General features: G+C 44.3%; 1 protein-coding gene across 2 annotated transcripts in view; it reads right to left on the reverse strand.

Moving 5' to 3' along the window:
• Positions 1 to 17,315, reverse strand: part of LOC109869099 (copine-5-like) — a 173,829-nt gene that overhangs the window by 137,246 nt on the left and 19,268 nt on the right. For both annotated transcript variants that reach the window (XM_031804051.1, XM_031804050.1), the window contains exons 2-3: positions 5,357 to 5,397; positions 3,698 to 3,744 (exon numbers count right to left, since the gene is read on the reverse strand). In XM_031804051.1, the coding sequence (XP_031659911.1) occupies positions 3,698 to 3,744; positions 5,357 to 5,397 (88 nt within the window). The remainder of the gene's footprint in view (positions 1 to 3,697; positions 3,745 to 5,356; positions 5,398 to 17,315) is intronic.

The following is a 17,315-nucleotide window of genomic DNA, read 5'->3' on the forward strand; positions in this document are numbered from 1 at the left end:
TTTATAAGTGCTATAGAGCAGTGGTGTACATTTTTGGATTCCAAGTGTCAAATGCACATCATTTAATTGGTTCCATTGCGCCAAGCAGGCAAGCTCAATGTCACGCCCTGGCCTTAGTTATCTTTGTCTTCTTTATTATTTTGGTTAGGCCAGGGTGTGACATGGGTGATTTATGTGTTTTGTCTTGTCTAGGGGTTTTTGTAGATTTATGGGGTTGTGTTCTTTTAGGTGTCTAGGTAAGTCTATGGTTGCCTGGATTGGTTCTCAGCCTCCAGTATTTATGCTGCAGTAGTTTATGTGTCTGGGGGCTAGGGTCAGTTTGTTATATCTGGAGTACTTCTCCTGTCCTATTCGGTGTCCTGTGTGAATCTAAGTGTGCGTTCTCTAATTCTCTCCTTCTCTCTTTCTTTCTCTCTCTCGGAGGACCTGAGCCCAGGATTACCTGACATGATGACTCCTTGCTGTCCCCAGTCCACCTGGCCGTGCTGCTGCTCCAGTTTCAACTGTCTGCCTTCTTATTATTCGAACATGCTGGTCATTTATGAACATTTGAACATCTTGGCCATGTTCTGTTATAATCTCCACCCGGCACAGCCAGAAGAGGACTGGCCACCCCACATATGCTCTCTCTAATTCTCTCTTTTTTTCTCTCTCTCGGAGGACCTGAGCCCTAGGACCATGCCCCAGGACTATCTGACATGATGACTCCTTGCTGTCCCCAGTCCATCTGACCGTGCTGCTTCTCCAGTTTCAACTGTTCTGCCTTATTATTATACGACCATGCTGGTCATTTATGAACATTTGAACATCTTGACCATGTTCTGTTATAATCTCCACCCGGCACAGCCAGAAGAGGACTGGCCACCCCACATAGCCTGGTTCCTCTCTAGGTTTCTTCCTAGGTTTTGGCCTTTCTAGGGAGTTTTTCCTAGCCACCGTGCTTCTACACCTGCATTGCTTGCTGTTTGGTGTACAGTGTGCATTTGGGTCCGCCTCTCCTTCCCAGGAAGAAAGCCGTGACAGAATCACCCACCACAACAGGACCAAGCGGCGTGGTGAAAAGCAGCAGCAACAACAGCAAAAGAAGCAGAATCTGGACTATACGACTTGGGAAGAGATAGACAGGTGGGCGGTCGACCCAGGGAGAGTGCCGGAGCCCGCCTGGGATTCGCTGGAGCAGTGCGAGGAGGGTTATTGGAGAATGGAGTTGGAGAAACGAGCACGGCGGCGCGGTAGGAAGCCTGAGAGTCAGCCCCTAAAATTTATTGGGGGGAGGCACACAGGAAGTATGGCAAAGCCAGGTAGGAGACCTGTGCCAACTTCCTGTGCTTACTGGAGAGCGAGAGAGATCGGGCAGGCACCGTGTTATGCTGTGGAGCGCACGGTGTCCCCAGTGCGGGTGCATAGCCCGGTGCGGTACATACCAGCTCCTCGTATCGGCCGGGCTAGAGTGGGCATCGAGCCAAGTGCCATGAAGCCGGCTCTACGCATCTGGTCTCCATCTCGTCTCCTTGGGCCGGCGTACATGGCACCAGCCTTACACATGGTTTCCCCGGTTCGCCTGCACAGCCCAGTGCGGGCTATTCCACCTCGCCGCACTGGCAGGGCGACCGGGAGCATCCACCAGGTAAGGTTGGGCAGGCTCGGTGCTCAAGAACTCCAGTGTGCCTGCACGGTCCGGTCTATCCAGTGCCACGCACCAGCCCTCCGGTGGCAGCCCCCCGCACCAGGCTTCCTGTGCGTGTCCAGAGCCCAGTACTCCCTGTTCCTCCTCCCCACACTCGCCCTGAGGTGCGTGTCCTCGGCCCAGTACCACCAGTGCCGGCACCACGCACCAGGCCTACAGTGCGCCTCGTCTGTCCAGAGCCGCCAGAGTCTCCCGTCTGTCCAGAGCCGCCAGTCAGCCAGGATCCGCCAGAGCCGCCAGTCAGCCAGGATCCGCCAGAGCCACCAGGATCCGCCAGAGCCGCCAGTCAGCCAGAATCCGCCAGACCCCCAGTCAGCCAGGATCCACCAGAGCCGCCATTCAGCCAGGATCCGCCAGAGCCGCCATTCAGCCAGGATCCGCCAGAGCCGCCATTCAGCCATGATCCGCCAGAGCCGCCATTCATCCATGATCCGCCAGAGCCGCCATTCATCCAGGATCTGCCAGAGCTGCCATTCAGCCAGAAGCTGCCAGAGCCGTCAACCAGCCTGAGCTACCTCTCAGTCCTGAGCTACCTCAGTCCGGAGCTGCCCCTCAGTCCAGTGGGGCCATTTAGTAGGGTTGCCAATCCTAGGTCGGCGGCGAGGGTCACCGTTCCTAGGATGCTACAAAAACGGACTAAGACTATGGTGGAGTGGGGTCAAAGCCGCCACCGTGGACAGACGCCCACCCAGACCCTCCCCTATGGGTTTAGGTGTGCGGCCGGGAGTCCGCACCTTTGGGGGGGGGGGGTACTGTCACGCACTGGCCTTAGTTATCTATGTTTTCTTTATTATTTTGGTTAGGCCAGGGTGTGACATGGGTGTTTTGTGTGTTTTGTCTTGTCTAGGGGTTTTTGTAGATTTATGGGGTTGTGTTCTTTTAGGTGTCTAGGTAAGTCTATGGTTGCCTGGATTGGTTCTCAATCAGAGGCAGGTGTTTATCGTTGTCTCTGATTGGGAGCCATATTTAGGCAGCCATATTCTTTGGGTATTTTGTGGGCGATTGTTTCCCGTCTTTGTGTTTTCTGCACCAGTTAGGACTGTTTCAGTTTTCACGTTTATTTGTTTTGTAGTTAGTTCATGTTAAGTGTCTCTTATTAAAGAACCATGAACTATAACCACGCTGCGTTTTGGTCCGCCTCTCCTTCCCAGGAAGAAAGCCGTGACACTCAAACAAGCACTGCAAAATATTTGTTTCTTTTTTTTAAGTCATATTGTTTGAACCTTCGGCCACATTCAGCAGGAAGCAACGTTTTGGAAGGTTCAGATAGAAATATGCTATGTAGAACAAGCATTCCTCTTCCAAATGTAGAATAAGGAATCACGTCGGCTCTATAGAATTTCTATCTACAATGCTCAAGAACGTGTTGCAACTGAACGTGGCTCACATCTGCCATCCAAGTATACAGCAGTACAGAGCAGTCTATAAAGACATGTCTCTGAACTCACTGCACCTCCTGCTGAAATTCGGCCCCAATTAAGACACTCTGCCCTTGGTCAAGGGTAAGGCTAGGTTATTGGCAGAACCGGAGAGATTCTGACACTGACGTTAATCTTTATCGATACGTGTAGCAATCGCCATAATGGCCAATTGCTCAGAGCAAAAATATGTCCTAAGCCAAGCAATGAATATTCACAAGACAATCAATAGAGACTAGAAGGATTGTCACGAGCAGCATTTAACTGGAGACAGACAGGGCTGGACCAGAACAGAGTTCTGCTGAGTCTGAGTATTCCCGAACAATTAGAATAAGAGTGTTCCACAAGCTAGATTCTAAAATGTTATGGAGAGGAAAGGAGAGGCCGCTTGTTTGAGCTACTGATTCTGGTCAGACAGTCATTCTCCATGCTGACAACTTTTAGAGTCAAGAGACTCACAATTGTATTGGAGAACAATTGAGAGTAGTTTGATTGTTGCTAGATTGTTGTGGAACGCAAGAGAGAGAGAGGGAGAGTGAAAGCGAGACAGAGATAGAGACAGAGAGAGACAGAGAGTTGTTCTGCTTCTTACCTCTCGCCACTGTTTGGTCTCCACCCCCTGAGTGTACAACACCACCACTGGAAAGAGAGGTAGAGAGAGAGGGAGGGGGAGAGAAAGAACGGAGAGAGAGAGAGTGAGAGAGAGAGGAGGGGGGGGGATGGGGAGGGAGAGAAAGAGAAAGGACGGAGAGGGAGAGAAAGAGAGAGGGAAAGAAAGAGAAAATGAAAACAACAAGATAAAGGGGAAGAGACAAACAGATTACCAATCGCTTTGAAAAACCGTGACATTTCTTCATTTCATAAAACCAATGCTCCTTCTATCATCACATTCATCATTACAAATATTCATAAGACACCACCATTTCCGCTGTTTTCCCAGTATCACATTATCAGATCTAGGTATTAATCTCTGCAAGTGAGAGATACACTAACGATTAACAAAGTCCCCAACAGAGCAACGGTGAATGCATAATTTAAAATATGATTTCTAAACAGTAGGATTCCCCTTAATATCCCTCTTTGCTTTCCTCATGGAAACAGTGGATTTAAGAAGAAGCTGAGCATGCTGGGACAGGGCATGTGACCTGTCAGATATAACCCCGGGTCCTTCTCATCTTTGGGAGAATGTAATGGGCACTGGGGGATAGAGAGTGAAGTAGTATACCCAGGTCTATTAGAAGGACGGAGACACACAAAATGATTGAACTCTGACACTTTTATGTCCAGTATGTTGAAGTCTCCTCCATTCTTCATCCATTTCTAGAGAGAGTAGGACCATAGAAATGTTTATTTGTTATTTATTTATTTATACCTTTATTTAACTAGGCAAGTCAGTTAAGAACAAATTCTTATTTTCAATGACGGCCTAGTGGGTTAACTGCCTGTTCAGGGGCAGAACGACAGATTTGTACCTTGTCAGCTCGGGGGTTTAAACTTGCAACCTTCCAGTTACTAGTCCAATGCTCTAACCACTAGGCTACCCTGCCGCCCCGGCATTGTGTGCGTCCCAAATGGCATTATATCCCCTTTTAAAGTGTAATACTTTCGACCAGGGACACGTCCAAGACCTCTATACAGAAAGACCCCCTGGAGACTGTGATCATAGGACTCCTCTCTTCCTCTCCATTCCTCTCCTCTACGCTGAGGCAGCTAAATCTCAAAGCCGCCCATTTGCATTCAGTCAGGCTTGTGTTTAAACCGTACTGTAGCTGCATTACATTAAAAGGGATGGTTCAGGAAGTACTTTATTTACTTCCCCAGAGTCATATGAACTCGTGGATACCATATTCATGTATCTGCGTCATTGCCAAAATCCCAAACTATCCCTTTAAGGTACTGTCTCTTTCTGTAACTCTAGCTGTGAGGAAGACCTGTCCCATTACTGTGCAAATGAGATGCAGTTATTGAGGGAACACTTTGAAATAGCGGAGTCAACTAAATCCCAGCTAAGCCGAAGATAGATACAGGCGATGAAAGTGCAGGGGGGAAAAAAATACAAAGATTTGAGGTTTTCTAAGTGGAGGAAATTTTGATCATATTTTGCATTATTTCACATTTATTTTGACGACAGAGTGATCTTTATTCTTTACATCTACTAGTCATATAATATAAGCCAGTAATTCTTCTGTAATTGATTTTGTTTTGTTTTGTGATTGTGATACATGTAAGATGATAACTGTAAAGTACTTACATGGATCAGATTTGGAGAATGTGTCTCTGTCTAATAGATCCCTGAAATAGAAGAGATTAATCTGATTTAATATTCTTGAAGGGGAGTGAGGTCACAAGAGTTCATAAGGTGGTCATAAGAGTTCATAAGGAGGTCATAAGAATTCATAAGAGTTTAAGGAGGTCATAAGAGTTCATAAGGAGGTCATAAGAGTACATAAGGAGGTAAAAAGAGAGCTCATAGCCACCAAGATATAGAAGATACAATACATGTTTGGACTGTTTGGACTGTGTACTGTATTGGCTGTGTATGTATTGGAATAATATGCCAACAATCCCACTCAACTCAACCACATACAACGACTTTTAATATGTTTAGTGTATAGCCTAGATTACAACGTCCCTCTCTTTAAAACACATTGCATTACACTGCTTCATCAAAATGTCTCCATATAAATCCTCCAATTTGTAACATTATTTATAACGTTATTTACAGTCAGATGGTGCACCACCATCCAACAAACCAACATATCCCGATGGCCTTGTGTTTTCACTGCCAATGTACAGTCCTGTAAAGTAACACACAGTAAATCTCCAGCTAGCTCCCAGAACACCGAGGACACTGCATGGAGGCAGAAGCGTCCAATGAAAACCTTGTGCACCACTTGGAGGGGAAAAACCAGCCAGTTCTGAGAAATCAGAGAGCAAAGTGTGATGAAGATTGCAGTATGTTGTGGTTCTAAGGAAGATTGTGTGCCTGGTCCTAGTTTGTTTACCTCTGTGATAATGGGGCTGGCAGCTAGCACTGCAGGGTGTTGTGCCGCCACCCTTTGTGACCCGGTAAATCTGGAGTGCAGGCCCCGGGAAACCCGGGGGGGGGGGGGGGGGGGGGGGGGGTGACGGCAGGGTGAGCAACCGTAGCATACCACAGCACACAGCCACAATAGGAGTCACACCGGAAGAACCACAGTCATTACTGTCCAACTAAAACCATTCATACATACACATACGATATACCATTTGGAATTTTTAGCCCTCCCTCTCTGAACATCTTCCATCCTGCTGGAGAGGACACGGACAGGAAGTGATGTCCCCAGTTACGGAAATATATTTTCTACTTTTCGAATTCATTTGCATTTTTCCATGTGGCACTTCTCCAACTGTTGAGACTAGTGAATCCCAAATTACACCCTATTCCCTATTTAGCTCATTACTTTTGATCAGGACCCATTTTGTAGTGCACTAGATAGGTGATACAGTACTGTAGGTTGCCATCTGGGACACATGAAAAGCAGTCTCATCAGAATTTCCATATTTACTACTGCATCAAACCTGCCTTTGATGTCCTGTTATAGAATATTACAGTCAATAAATAACTCACTAGCAACACAGTATAACTCATCCCATCCTTACATCCGGGGGGTTTAATACAAAGTCATCCATTACTGGGACGTGAGGGGAAGTGTGTCTGCAACTGACATGACTACAGTTAGAACATTGTCATTGTAATTATCATTAGAGAGAACATCCGTGTCAAACCCACACACACACCTCGTTACATCCACCTGGCTCTGCTCTGTTCTGTCTTCCATTAAGCTAAACCAATTAGCTTGTCCGTCACTTTTTCCCTGTCTTTCTAAATGGAATGTTTGGAACTTTAGAGCAGAGCTAAAGTATGACATTTCCACCTGTCACTGTGTTAATTAATGTTATTGTCACGCGCTGGGCATAGAGAGCGCTTTTATTCTCTATTTTGGTTAGACCAGGGTGTGACTAGGGTGGGCATTCTAGTTTCTTTATTTCTATGTTTTCTAGTTCTTTGTGTTTGGCCGGGTGTGGTTCTCAGAGGCAGCTGTCTATCGTTGTCTCTGATTGGGAATCATACTTAGGCAGCCTTTTTTCCTTTTGCATTTGTGGGTAGTTATCTTTGTTAGTGGTACGATTGCCCAAGTTAAGCTTCACGGTCGTTTCTTTGTTTCTTGTTTTGTTGGCGACATTTATATAAATAAAAGAGAAATGTAGGCTCACCACACTGCGCTTTGGTCATTTCCAGGAAGAAGCCTGTGACAGAACTACCCACCACAAAAGGACCAAGCAGTGTGGTAAGGAGGAGCAGCGTTTTCTGGACTAATGCACTTGGGAGGAAATCCTGGATGGCAAAGGATCCTGGACGTGGGAGGAGATCCTGGCCGGAAGGGATCGCAGCTAGAAAAGGGGCCCAGCGTTACGAGGGGACACGGCTAGCACAGAAGCCTGAGAGGCAGCCCCAAATGTTTTAGGAGGGCACACGGGGAGATTGACGGAGTCAGGTTATAGACCTGTGCCAACTCCTCGTGCTTACCGTGGGGAGCGAGTGACCTGGCAGGCACCATGGTGAATCCTGTGGCTGTATGGAGGTACTAGATGGAAAAGTGGTATGGAAGACAGTCAGTTGATAGGTAGAGAGTTCCACAGTAGCATATACAGTTGAAGTCGGGAAGTTGACATACACCTTAGCCAAATAGATTTAAACTCAGTTTTTCACAATCCCTGACATTTCATCCTAGTAAATAATCCCTGTTTAAGGCCAGTTAGGATCAGCGCTTTATTTTAAGAATGTGAAATCCGAATAACAGTAAGATAATTATTTATTTCAGCTTTAATTTCTTTCATCACATTCCCAGTGGGTCAGAAGTTGACATACACTCAATTAATATTTGGTAGCATTGCCTGTAACTTGGGTCAAACACTTCTGGTAGCCTTCCACAAGCTTCCCACAATAAGTTGGGTGAATTTGGGCCCATTCCTCCTGACAGAGCTGGTGCAACTGAGTCAGGTTTGTAGGCCTCCTTGCTCGCACGCATACGCTTTTTCAGTTCTGCCCACAAATTTTCTATAGGATTGAGGTCAGGGCGATGTGATGGCCACTCCAATACCTTGACTTTGTGGTCCTTAAGCCATTTTGCCACAACTTTGAAAGTATGCTTGGGGTCATTGTCCATTTGGAAGACCCATTTGTGACCAAGCTTTAACTGATGTCTTGGAATGTTGCTTCAATATATCCACATCATTTTCCTGCCTCATGATGCCATCTATTTTGTGAAATGCACCAGTCCCTCCTGCAGCAAAGCACCCCCACAACATGATGCTGCCACCCCTGTGCTTCACGGTTGGGATGGTGTTCTTCGGCTTGCAAGCCTCCCCCTTTTTCCTCCAAACATAACGATGGTCATTATGGCCAAACAGTTCTATTTTTGTTTCATCAGACCAGAGGACATTTCTCCAAAAAGTATGATCTTTGTTCCCATGTGCAAACCGTGGCTTCTTCCTTGCCGAGTGGCCTTTCAGGTTATGTTGAGATAGGAATCTATGTATATAGATTATTTTGTACCTGTTTCCTCCAGCATCTTCACAGCTTCAGCATCTTCTTTGCTGTTGTTCTGGGATTGATTTTCACTTTTCGGCACTGAAATACGTTCATCTCTAGGACACAGAACGCGTCTCCTTCCTGAGCAGTATGACGGCTGCGTGGTCCCATGGTGTTTATACTTGCATACTATTGTTTGTACAGATGAACGTGGTACCTTCAGGCATTTGGAAATTGCTCCCAAGGACGGACCAGACTTGTGGAGGTCTACAATTTTTTTCTGAGGTCTTGGCTGATTTCTTTGGATTTTCCCATGATGTCAAGCAAAGCGGCACCGAGTTTGAAGGTAGGCCTTAAAATACATCCACAGGTACACCTCCAATTGACTCAAATTATGTCAATTAGCCTATCAGAAGTGTCTAAAGCCATGACATTTTCTGCAATTTTCCAAGCTCGTTAAAAGGCACAGTCATCTTAGTGTGTGCTAACTTCTCACCCACTGGAATTGTGATACAGTGAATTATAAGTGATCTGTCTGTAAACAATTATTGGAAAAATTACTTGTGCCATGCACAAAGTAGATGTCCTAACCGACTTGCCAAAACTATTGTTTGTTAAATTTGTGGAGTGGTTGAAAAACAAGTTTTAATGACTCCAACCTAAGTGTATGTAAACTTCTGACTTCAACAGTAGCATTTAGCAACTTTTTTTTTACACACATCTAAAATCTACGAATGAAAATTCTAGAACAGTAATATTTTACACACAATGAAGGTACCTATAAAGCAATCACTTCTGATGGAAAAACACAAATGTGAAAAATTGGTGGCTATAGCGTTTTGGGAAAAAACTCAATGTACACATAGGCTACATCACAAATAGCACCCTATTCCCTATATACTGTAGTGATTGGGGGGGGGGGGGGGGGGGATAGATACAGTTACATAACGCAATTTAAAAAAAATGTATTTTTGTATTTTTTGGAGTCAAAAGCTTTTTTGAAATAGACAAAGCAGGAGAATACTTTGCTTTTGTTTTGTTTGTCAAAAAGGGCATGCAGGTTAAATACGTGGTCCGTGGTCATTTGGTTAAAAGCCAATTTGACATTTGCTCAGGACATGTTTTCACTGAGGAAATGTAGGAGCCTGTTGTTAATTGAAATGAGGAGGATTTTAACAAGGTTGTTGTTGATGTACTGTATATCCCACGGTAGTTATTGGGGTCAAATTTGGGGTGATTCGTCCTTGTTTCCAAGTATTGGGGAAGATGCCAAAGCTGAGGATGATGTTAAACTCTTTAAGTATGGTCCGTTGAAATAAGTGGTCTGTATATTTTATAATTTAATTTAGATACCATCAACACCACAGGTCTTTTTGATTTGAAGGGTTTGTATTTTGTCCTGTAGTTCATTCAATGTAATAGGAGAATCCAGTGGGTAATCTTGTTGTTTAAGTGTGTTCAAATTATCCCAGAAGTGGCTAGATTCTATGGATTCTGAAATGACATTAAGCTGGTTTCTGATGTGCTGTTCCTTATTTTGTCTTAGTATATTTCTGTACTGTTTTGGTATTTCACCGTAGTGAAGGCATAGACTTTTCTGGGTCACTGTGTTTTTGGTCAGGTATGTTCTTCAATTATTTTCTTAGGTTTTTGCATTCTTCATCAAACCATTTGTCATTGTTGTTCATTTTCTTAGGTTGTCTGGTTGAGGTGTTTAGATTTGATAGGGAAGCTGAGAGGTCAAATATACTATTTAGGCTTTCTAAGTTTAGACCTTGGCTATTAACCTTTTGTCCAGGAAGACGTCTAAAAGGGTTTGATTTTTTTTGTTGGCCAATAGTTTTTTGGTAGGTTTCTACACTACTTTCCTTCCATCTATAGCATGTCTTAATAGTATGCAGTTTGCTTGATATCTCATGATTGAGTATTGCTGTGATCTGATAGGGGTATCAGTAGACTGACTGTGAATGCTCTGAAAGACTCTGGGTTGAGGTCAGTGATAAAGTAGTCTACAGTACTATTGCCAAGAGTGTGTTTTTTCTCTCTCTCTCTCACTCACTCACTCACTCTCACCAAGTTCATTATGTTGCGTTCGGCACATTGACAAAGCCGGTTAATGTAATTACTGAAACGTTCAATATTCTATGTTACGATGAAGCAGGTGGACTGTCTGTTTGATATTGACATCTGATACCACATGATCAAAACATTATTGATTAAATCAATAAAGTAATATTCTTTGCCTAATAATCTAACGCTGTTCCTTTCATTTATTCGTCACTGATCACTGCGTCAATGGATAATGTGGTTTATCTGATTAATGTGGAATGCAGTGATAGGATCTAAATTATATCACATGTACACTACATAGAGCCCCTGTGATTTCTCTACGTGACTCTCTGCTGCAGCATATCAAATGTGTGAGAGAAATGCTCTCTCAGACTACTATGGGTGTGTACCAAATGGTATCCTATTCCTTATATAGTGCACTACGTATGGGCCCTGGTCAAAAGTAGTGCACTATGTACGGTATGGAGTTGCATTTAGAAAACAGCTTATGAATATGCTGCCTAAGCAGTATCCCATTGAAAAAATATCTGTGGCTGGATAGCTTGCCAATAAGCACAACCTTGCAAATCTCTGTCCACTTTGTCCTCTGCCTACTTAAATAATGTAACGGATGTCGCCTGGAGATAGAGAGGAGGACCAAGGTGCAGCGTGGTAAGTGTTCATGTCTTTTTAATAAACAAACTGAACACTGGAACAAAACAATAAACGCTGTGAACAAAACGAAACAGTACCGTGTGGCCCAAACACTCACACGGAAACAAACACCCACAAACCAAAGTGAAACCCAGGCTACCTAAGTATGATTCTCAATCAGGGACAACAATTGACAGCTGCCTCTGATTGAGAACCATACTGGGCCGAACTCAAAAACCAACATAGAAAAACAGACTGCCCACCCCAACTCACGCCCTGACCATACAAAAACACAGACAAAAACAAAGGAACTAAGGTCAGAACGTGACAAATAAAGGTTCAATAAATTAAATCATAAAAAATAAAACATACACAACTCATAGACAATATTCACCAAAATGTCTGCCTCTGAAACCAAAATGTCTGCCTCTGAAACCAAAATGTCTGCCTCTGAAACCAGGTATGGGAAAATGAAGGGGTCAGTCAAACATCCCAGACACTCATTTGGAAAATGTTGATGTTGAAAAACACCAATTAATTCATATAGTAAGAGCCTCTGGACATCATTATGACACTATATGAATGTGTCATAAACATCACTTCAAATTGTATTCATCCCGTATTTAACCAGGTAAATCCCAGAGAATATCTTTAGAGTCCAACAACAAGATATCAGCATAATCTCCAGATAAAGTTACCTGTTTATTTAGCTGGTGACCATAGTCTATGGGTGTCTTTATGTAAATTAAGGTGGATCACCTCAGTGGGTTATATAATTCTTCCCTTTGCAGGGTTTGATAATGAGGCCCTAGAGTTGTCAGAAGTATAATTGGCACCTCCAAGAGCCTGTTTGAAGTATAAGTAGCACCTCCAAGAGCCTGTTTGAAGTATAAGTGGCACCTCCATATGCCTGTTTAAAGTATACCGTAATTGCTGGACTATTAAGCGCACCTGAATATAAACCGCACCCGCTGAATTATTAAAAAAATATGTATTTTGTACATAAATAAGCCGCACATGTCTATAAGCCGCAGGTGCCTACCGGTACATTGAAACAAATGAACTTTACACAGCCTTTAAACGAAACACGGCTTGTAACAAAAAATTAAACAGTGGCCTACCAAGAAAGTCATTGGTCACCATCTTCCTCCTCCTGTGCACTGAAACCACTGAAGCCATCTCCTTCGGTGTCGGAGTTGAATAGCCTCAGAATTGCTTCATCAGATGTTGGATCTTTTTCATTGTCGCTCTCGTCACTTTCATCCGGAGGCAAATACCCCGCTGAGCTCATGCTGCCCCTTCAACACGCAGCAGTCCAGCCTTTTGAAACCCGTTGATGATAGTGGATTTTTTGACAATGCTCCACGCTGTCAGGACCCACTGGCAGACTTGACGATAAGTTGCTCTTCGCATGCGGCCCGTTTTAGTGAAGGATTTCTCCCCACTTGTCATCCAAGTCTCCCACTGAACAAGGAGCGCCACCTTAAATGCATGATTTACACTGATGTCGAGTGGCTGCAAATACTTTGGGCCATCTGCTTTTCTTCCCTCTGAAAGCTTTTGTCTTTTTGCACTGAGTCAGTTCCTCACGCTGCTTTCCAACGTCTTATCATCAACTCATTAAGGCCAAGCTCCCGTGCAGCAGCTCTATTTCCTTTTCCAACAGCCAGATCGATCGCCTTCAACTTGAAAGCTGCATCATATGCATTTCTCAGTGTCTTTGCCATGATGAGGGTGACAAAATTACTACCGTAATCAGAATGATGGGAAGTTTGAGCGCGCTCGATTTACGTCACATTATGTGACGGTGCTCAGTTTTTTGGCGGCATGAATCTTGTGAAAGCGGGAAAAATCCATAAATTAGGCGCGTCATTGTATAAACCGCAAGGTTCAAAGCGTGGGAATAAAGTAGCGGCTTATAGTCCAGAAATTACGGTAATTGGCACCTCCAAGAGCCTGTTTGAAATATAATTGGCACCTCCAAGAGCCTGTTTGAAGTATAATTGGCACCTACAATAGCATGTTCTAAATACAATCTGCTAACTCTATGTGCTGCTACTGCTGAGAGTCTCTCTTCTCTCATTGGTCCAATAGAAGTTACAGGATCTAGATTTTCTGTAAATCTCCATTCTCTCCTACAGCCTCTGACCTGCTCTGCTCAGATTGAGGACTACCACTCTCCTGTGAGGCAGGAAGAGGATTTTAAAGCCAGAAGGTGCAGGAAAAAGCATTTCTATACAATAATTTCCATGGCCAGACAACACTGGGTCAAAAAGTCAAGAATGGAGAGAAGGAGTTGGCGGTTGTCTGGCTCAATTCACAACCTCAGGCCTTCCTGCTCTTACCCTCCAATTACATTTTGGGATAAATAGTCAGCAATCCTCCTGCGGGCTATATTGTAGTTTATCTTATTTGTACATTTGTTCAAGGATACTCTTCCAAGAATTGTTGAAAATCTCCAGATCTCCTGCCAGTAATCTCTACTCATTTCTACGTACTAAATTCACTGTCCTTTTTTTTTCTCTGTCTACCCAAGCAGCATCACTGAATCTCATACTGTATCTTAGATTGCATCCCTATTTCCTATATAGTGCCATTTTGGAGGCAACCTAAGTTGATGGATATATTCGAGACTATGGCTGTCTCTATAATATATATATATTATATTATATATTCCTATATTCCTCTATTATAAACAGAACCAATCCGATAGATCTGAGTTTGGTGGAGACTATGGCTGTCTCTATAGTATAACTCTAGTATAACTGAAGTGCACGTGTGCAACCTTGCAGGGACACGCAATTTAGTCCAATTCAAAATCATATTTTCCCTAACCCTAACCCAAAAACCTAACCTTTTGTTTACTATTATTGTGGGGTGTATAGTGTTATTAGATTATCTGTAAAGAACATACTGACTCTTGATGTAAGGTGTGTGGTGGTGCCCTGCATGATTCTGGTGTGTATGAGGTCCCAAGATGGCATAGCTGTCAGACGTCCTTTGTCCTCGTCTTGTCGTGTCCCGTGTATTTACACCTTCCTTCGCATATCTTTTATATATTTTCTTTTCCAAAAACTCAACTTCAAAACACTCGCCTGCAACCCGCCTCACAATTTTTTTTAAAAAGTATTATTTACCTAAAATCCACAATAGACGCTAGCCAGAAGCTAACAAGAAGCTAGTCAGTTTACTGGCTAACGTTAGTATTCAACTAACCACGGTTTGTGGTCATCAGCTATGCCTTAGCTCGAAAAGCTATCGCCAGTTTTGTACAACGCGACTCAGACAAGAACATATCGGACCTATTTTTCTCTCCATATCCCCGGATTTCAACCACAAGCTCTGGACATTTACACCTGGAACTCGCAGCTAGCTAGCTGCTATCCGTGTGACAATTGGCTTACGTCGATCCCAGAGCAAACATCAATTATTCCGGAGCTAGCCAGCTGAAGGGTTCCCAGCCACTCCTGGGCTACAATCACCTATCCGAACCTGTTTTACTGCCGATGCAGTGCCCCACCGGGCCTTCACGACTGGACAACCGACGTTATCTGCCCGAGGGAGTTATCCAACTGGCCCCTCCGTCGCGACGTTGCCTGAACGCCCATCTGCGGCCCGCTAATCGTTAGCTGTCTTATCGGCTGCTATCTGAATAGGTCTTTCTTGGGTCACTATAACTATATCTATTTTGCCAATTGGATTGATCCCCTCTACCACACGGAACCTCACTAATCTACCCACGCAAATGCACGAGGTGGCTAAAAACAGACCTCCATCCTATGCTAGCTTGCTACCGATGGCCCGGCTAGCTGTCTGAATCGCCATGACCCCAACCAACCTCACTACTCACTGGACCCTTATGATCACTCGACTAATCATACCTCTCCTTAATGTCATTATGCCTTGTCCATTGCTCTTCTGGTTAGTGTTTATTGGCTAATTTCTCTGTAGAGCCTCTAGCCCTGCTCACTATACCTTATCCAAACTTTCAGTTCCACCACCCAGACATGCGATGACATCACCTGGTTTCAATTATTTTTCTAGAGACAATATCTCTCTCATCATCACTCAATACCTAGGTTTACCACCTGCACTGTATTCACATCCTACCATACCTTTGTCTGTACATTTTACCTTGAAGCTATTTCATCGCCCCCAGAAACCTCCTTTTACTCTCTGTTCCAGACAACCAATTCTCATAGCTTTTAGCAGTACCCTTATCCTACTCGTCTGTTCCTCTGGTGATGTAGAGGTGAATCCAGGCCCTGCAGTGCTTAGCTCCACTCCAATTCCCCAAGCGCTCTCTTTTGATGACTTCTGTAACCATAATAGCCTTGGTTTCATGCATGTTAACATTAGAAGCCTCCTCCCTAAATTTGTTTAATTAACTGCTTTAGCACACTCTGCCAACCCGGATGTTCTAGCAGTGTCTGAATCCTTGCTTAGGAAGACCGCCAAAAATTCTGAAATCTTCATCCCTAACTACAACATTTTCAGACAAGATAGAATGTCCAAAGGGGGCAATCTACTGCAAAGATAGCCTGCAGAGTTCTGTCCTACTATCCAGGTCTGTACTCAAACAATTTGAACTTCTACTTTTAAAAATCCACCTCTCTAAAAACAAGTCTCTCACCGTTTCCGCCTGCTATGGACCACCCTCTGCCCCCAGCTGTGCTCTGGACACCATATGTGAACTGATTGCCCCATCTATCTTCAGAGCTCGTGCTGCTAGGCAACCAAAACTGGAACATGCTTAACACCCCAGCCATCCTACAATCTAAGCTTGATGCCCTCAATCTCACACAAATTATCAATGAATCTACCAGGTACCACCCTAAAGTCGTAAACACGGGTACCCTCATAGATATCATCCTAACCAACTTGCCCTCTAAATACCCCTCTGCTGTTTTCAACCAAGATCTCAGCGATCACTGCCTCATTGCCTGCATCCGTAATGGGTCAGCGGTCAAACTACCTAGACTCATCACTGTCAAACGCTCCCTGAAATACTTCAGCGAGCAGGCCTTTCTAATCAACCTGGCCGGGGTATCCTGGAAGGATATTGATCTCATCCCGTCAGTAGAGGATGCCTGGTTATTTTTTTTAAATGCCTTCCTCACCATCTTAAATAAGCATGCCCCATTTAAGAAATGTAGAACCAGGAACAGATATAGCCCTTGGTTCTCTCCAGACCTGACTTCCCTTAACCAACACAAAAACATCCTATGGCGTTCTGCATTAGCATCGAACAGCCCCCGTGATATGCAACTTTTCAGGGAAGCTAGAAACCAATATACACAGGCAGTTAGAAAAGCCAAGGCTAGCTTTTTCAAGCAGAAATGTGCTTCCTGCAACACAAACTCAAAAAAGTTCTGGGACACTGTAAAGTCCATGGAGAATAAGAACACCTCCTCCCAACTGCCCACTGCACTGAAGATAGGAAACACTGTCACCACCGATAAATCCACTATAATTGATCATTTCAATAAGCATTTTTCTACGGCTGGCCATGCTTTCCACCTAGCTACCCCTACCCCGGTCAACAGCACTGCACCCCCCACAGCAACTCGCCCAAGCCTTCCCCATTCCTCCTTCTCCCAAATCCTGTCAGCTGATGTTCTGAAAGAGCTGCAAAATCTGGACCACTACAAATCAGCCGGGCTAGACAATCAGGACCCTTTCTTTCTAAAAATTATCTGCCAAAATTGTTGCCACCCCTATTACTAGCCTGTTCAACTGCTCTTTCGTGTCGTCTGAGATTACCAAAGATTGGAAAGCAGCTGCGGTCATCCCCCTCTTCAAAGGGGGGGGGGGACACTCTTGACCCAAACTGCTACAGACCTATATCTATCCTACCCTGCCTTTCTAAGATCTTCCAAAGCCAAGTTAACAAACAGATTACTGACCATTTCGAATCCCACCATACCTTCTC

This window comes from Oncorhynchus kisutch, linkage group LG24 (assembly GCF_002021735.2).
Source record: "Oncorhynchus kisutch isolate 150728-3 linkage group LG24, Okis_V2, whole genome shotgun sequence".
Classification (NCBI taxonomy): Eukaryota; Metazoa; Chordata; class Actinopteri; order Salmoniformes; family Salmonidae; genus Oncorhynchus; species Oncorhynchus kisutch.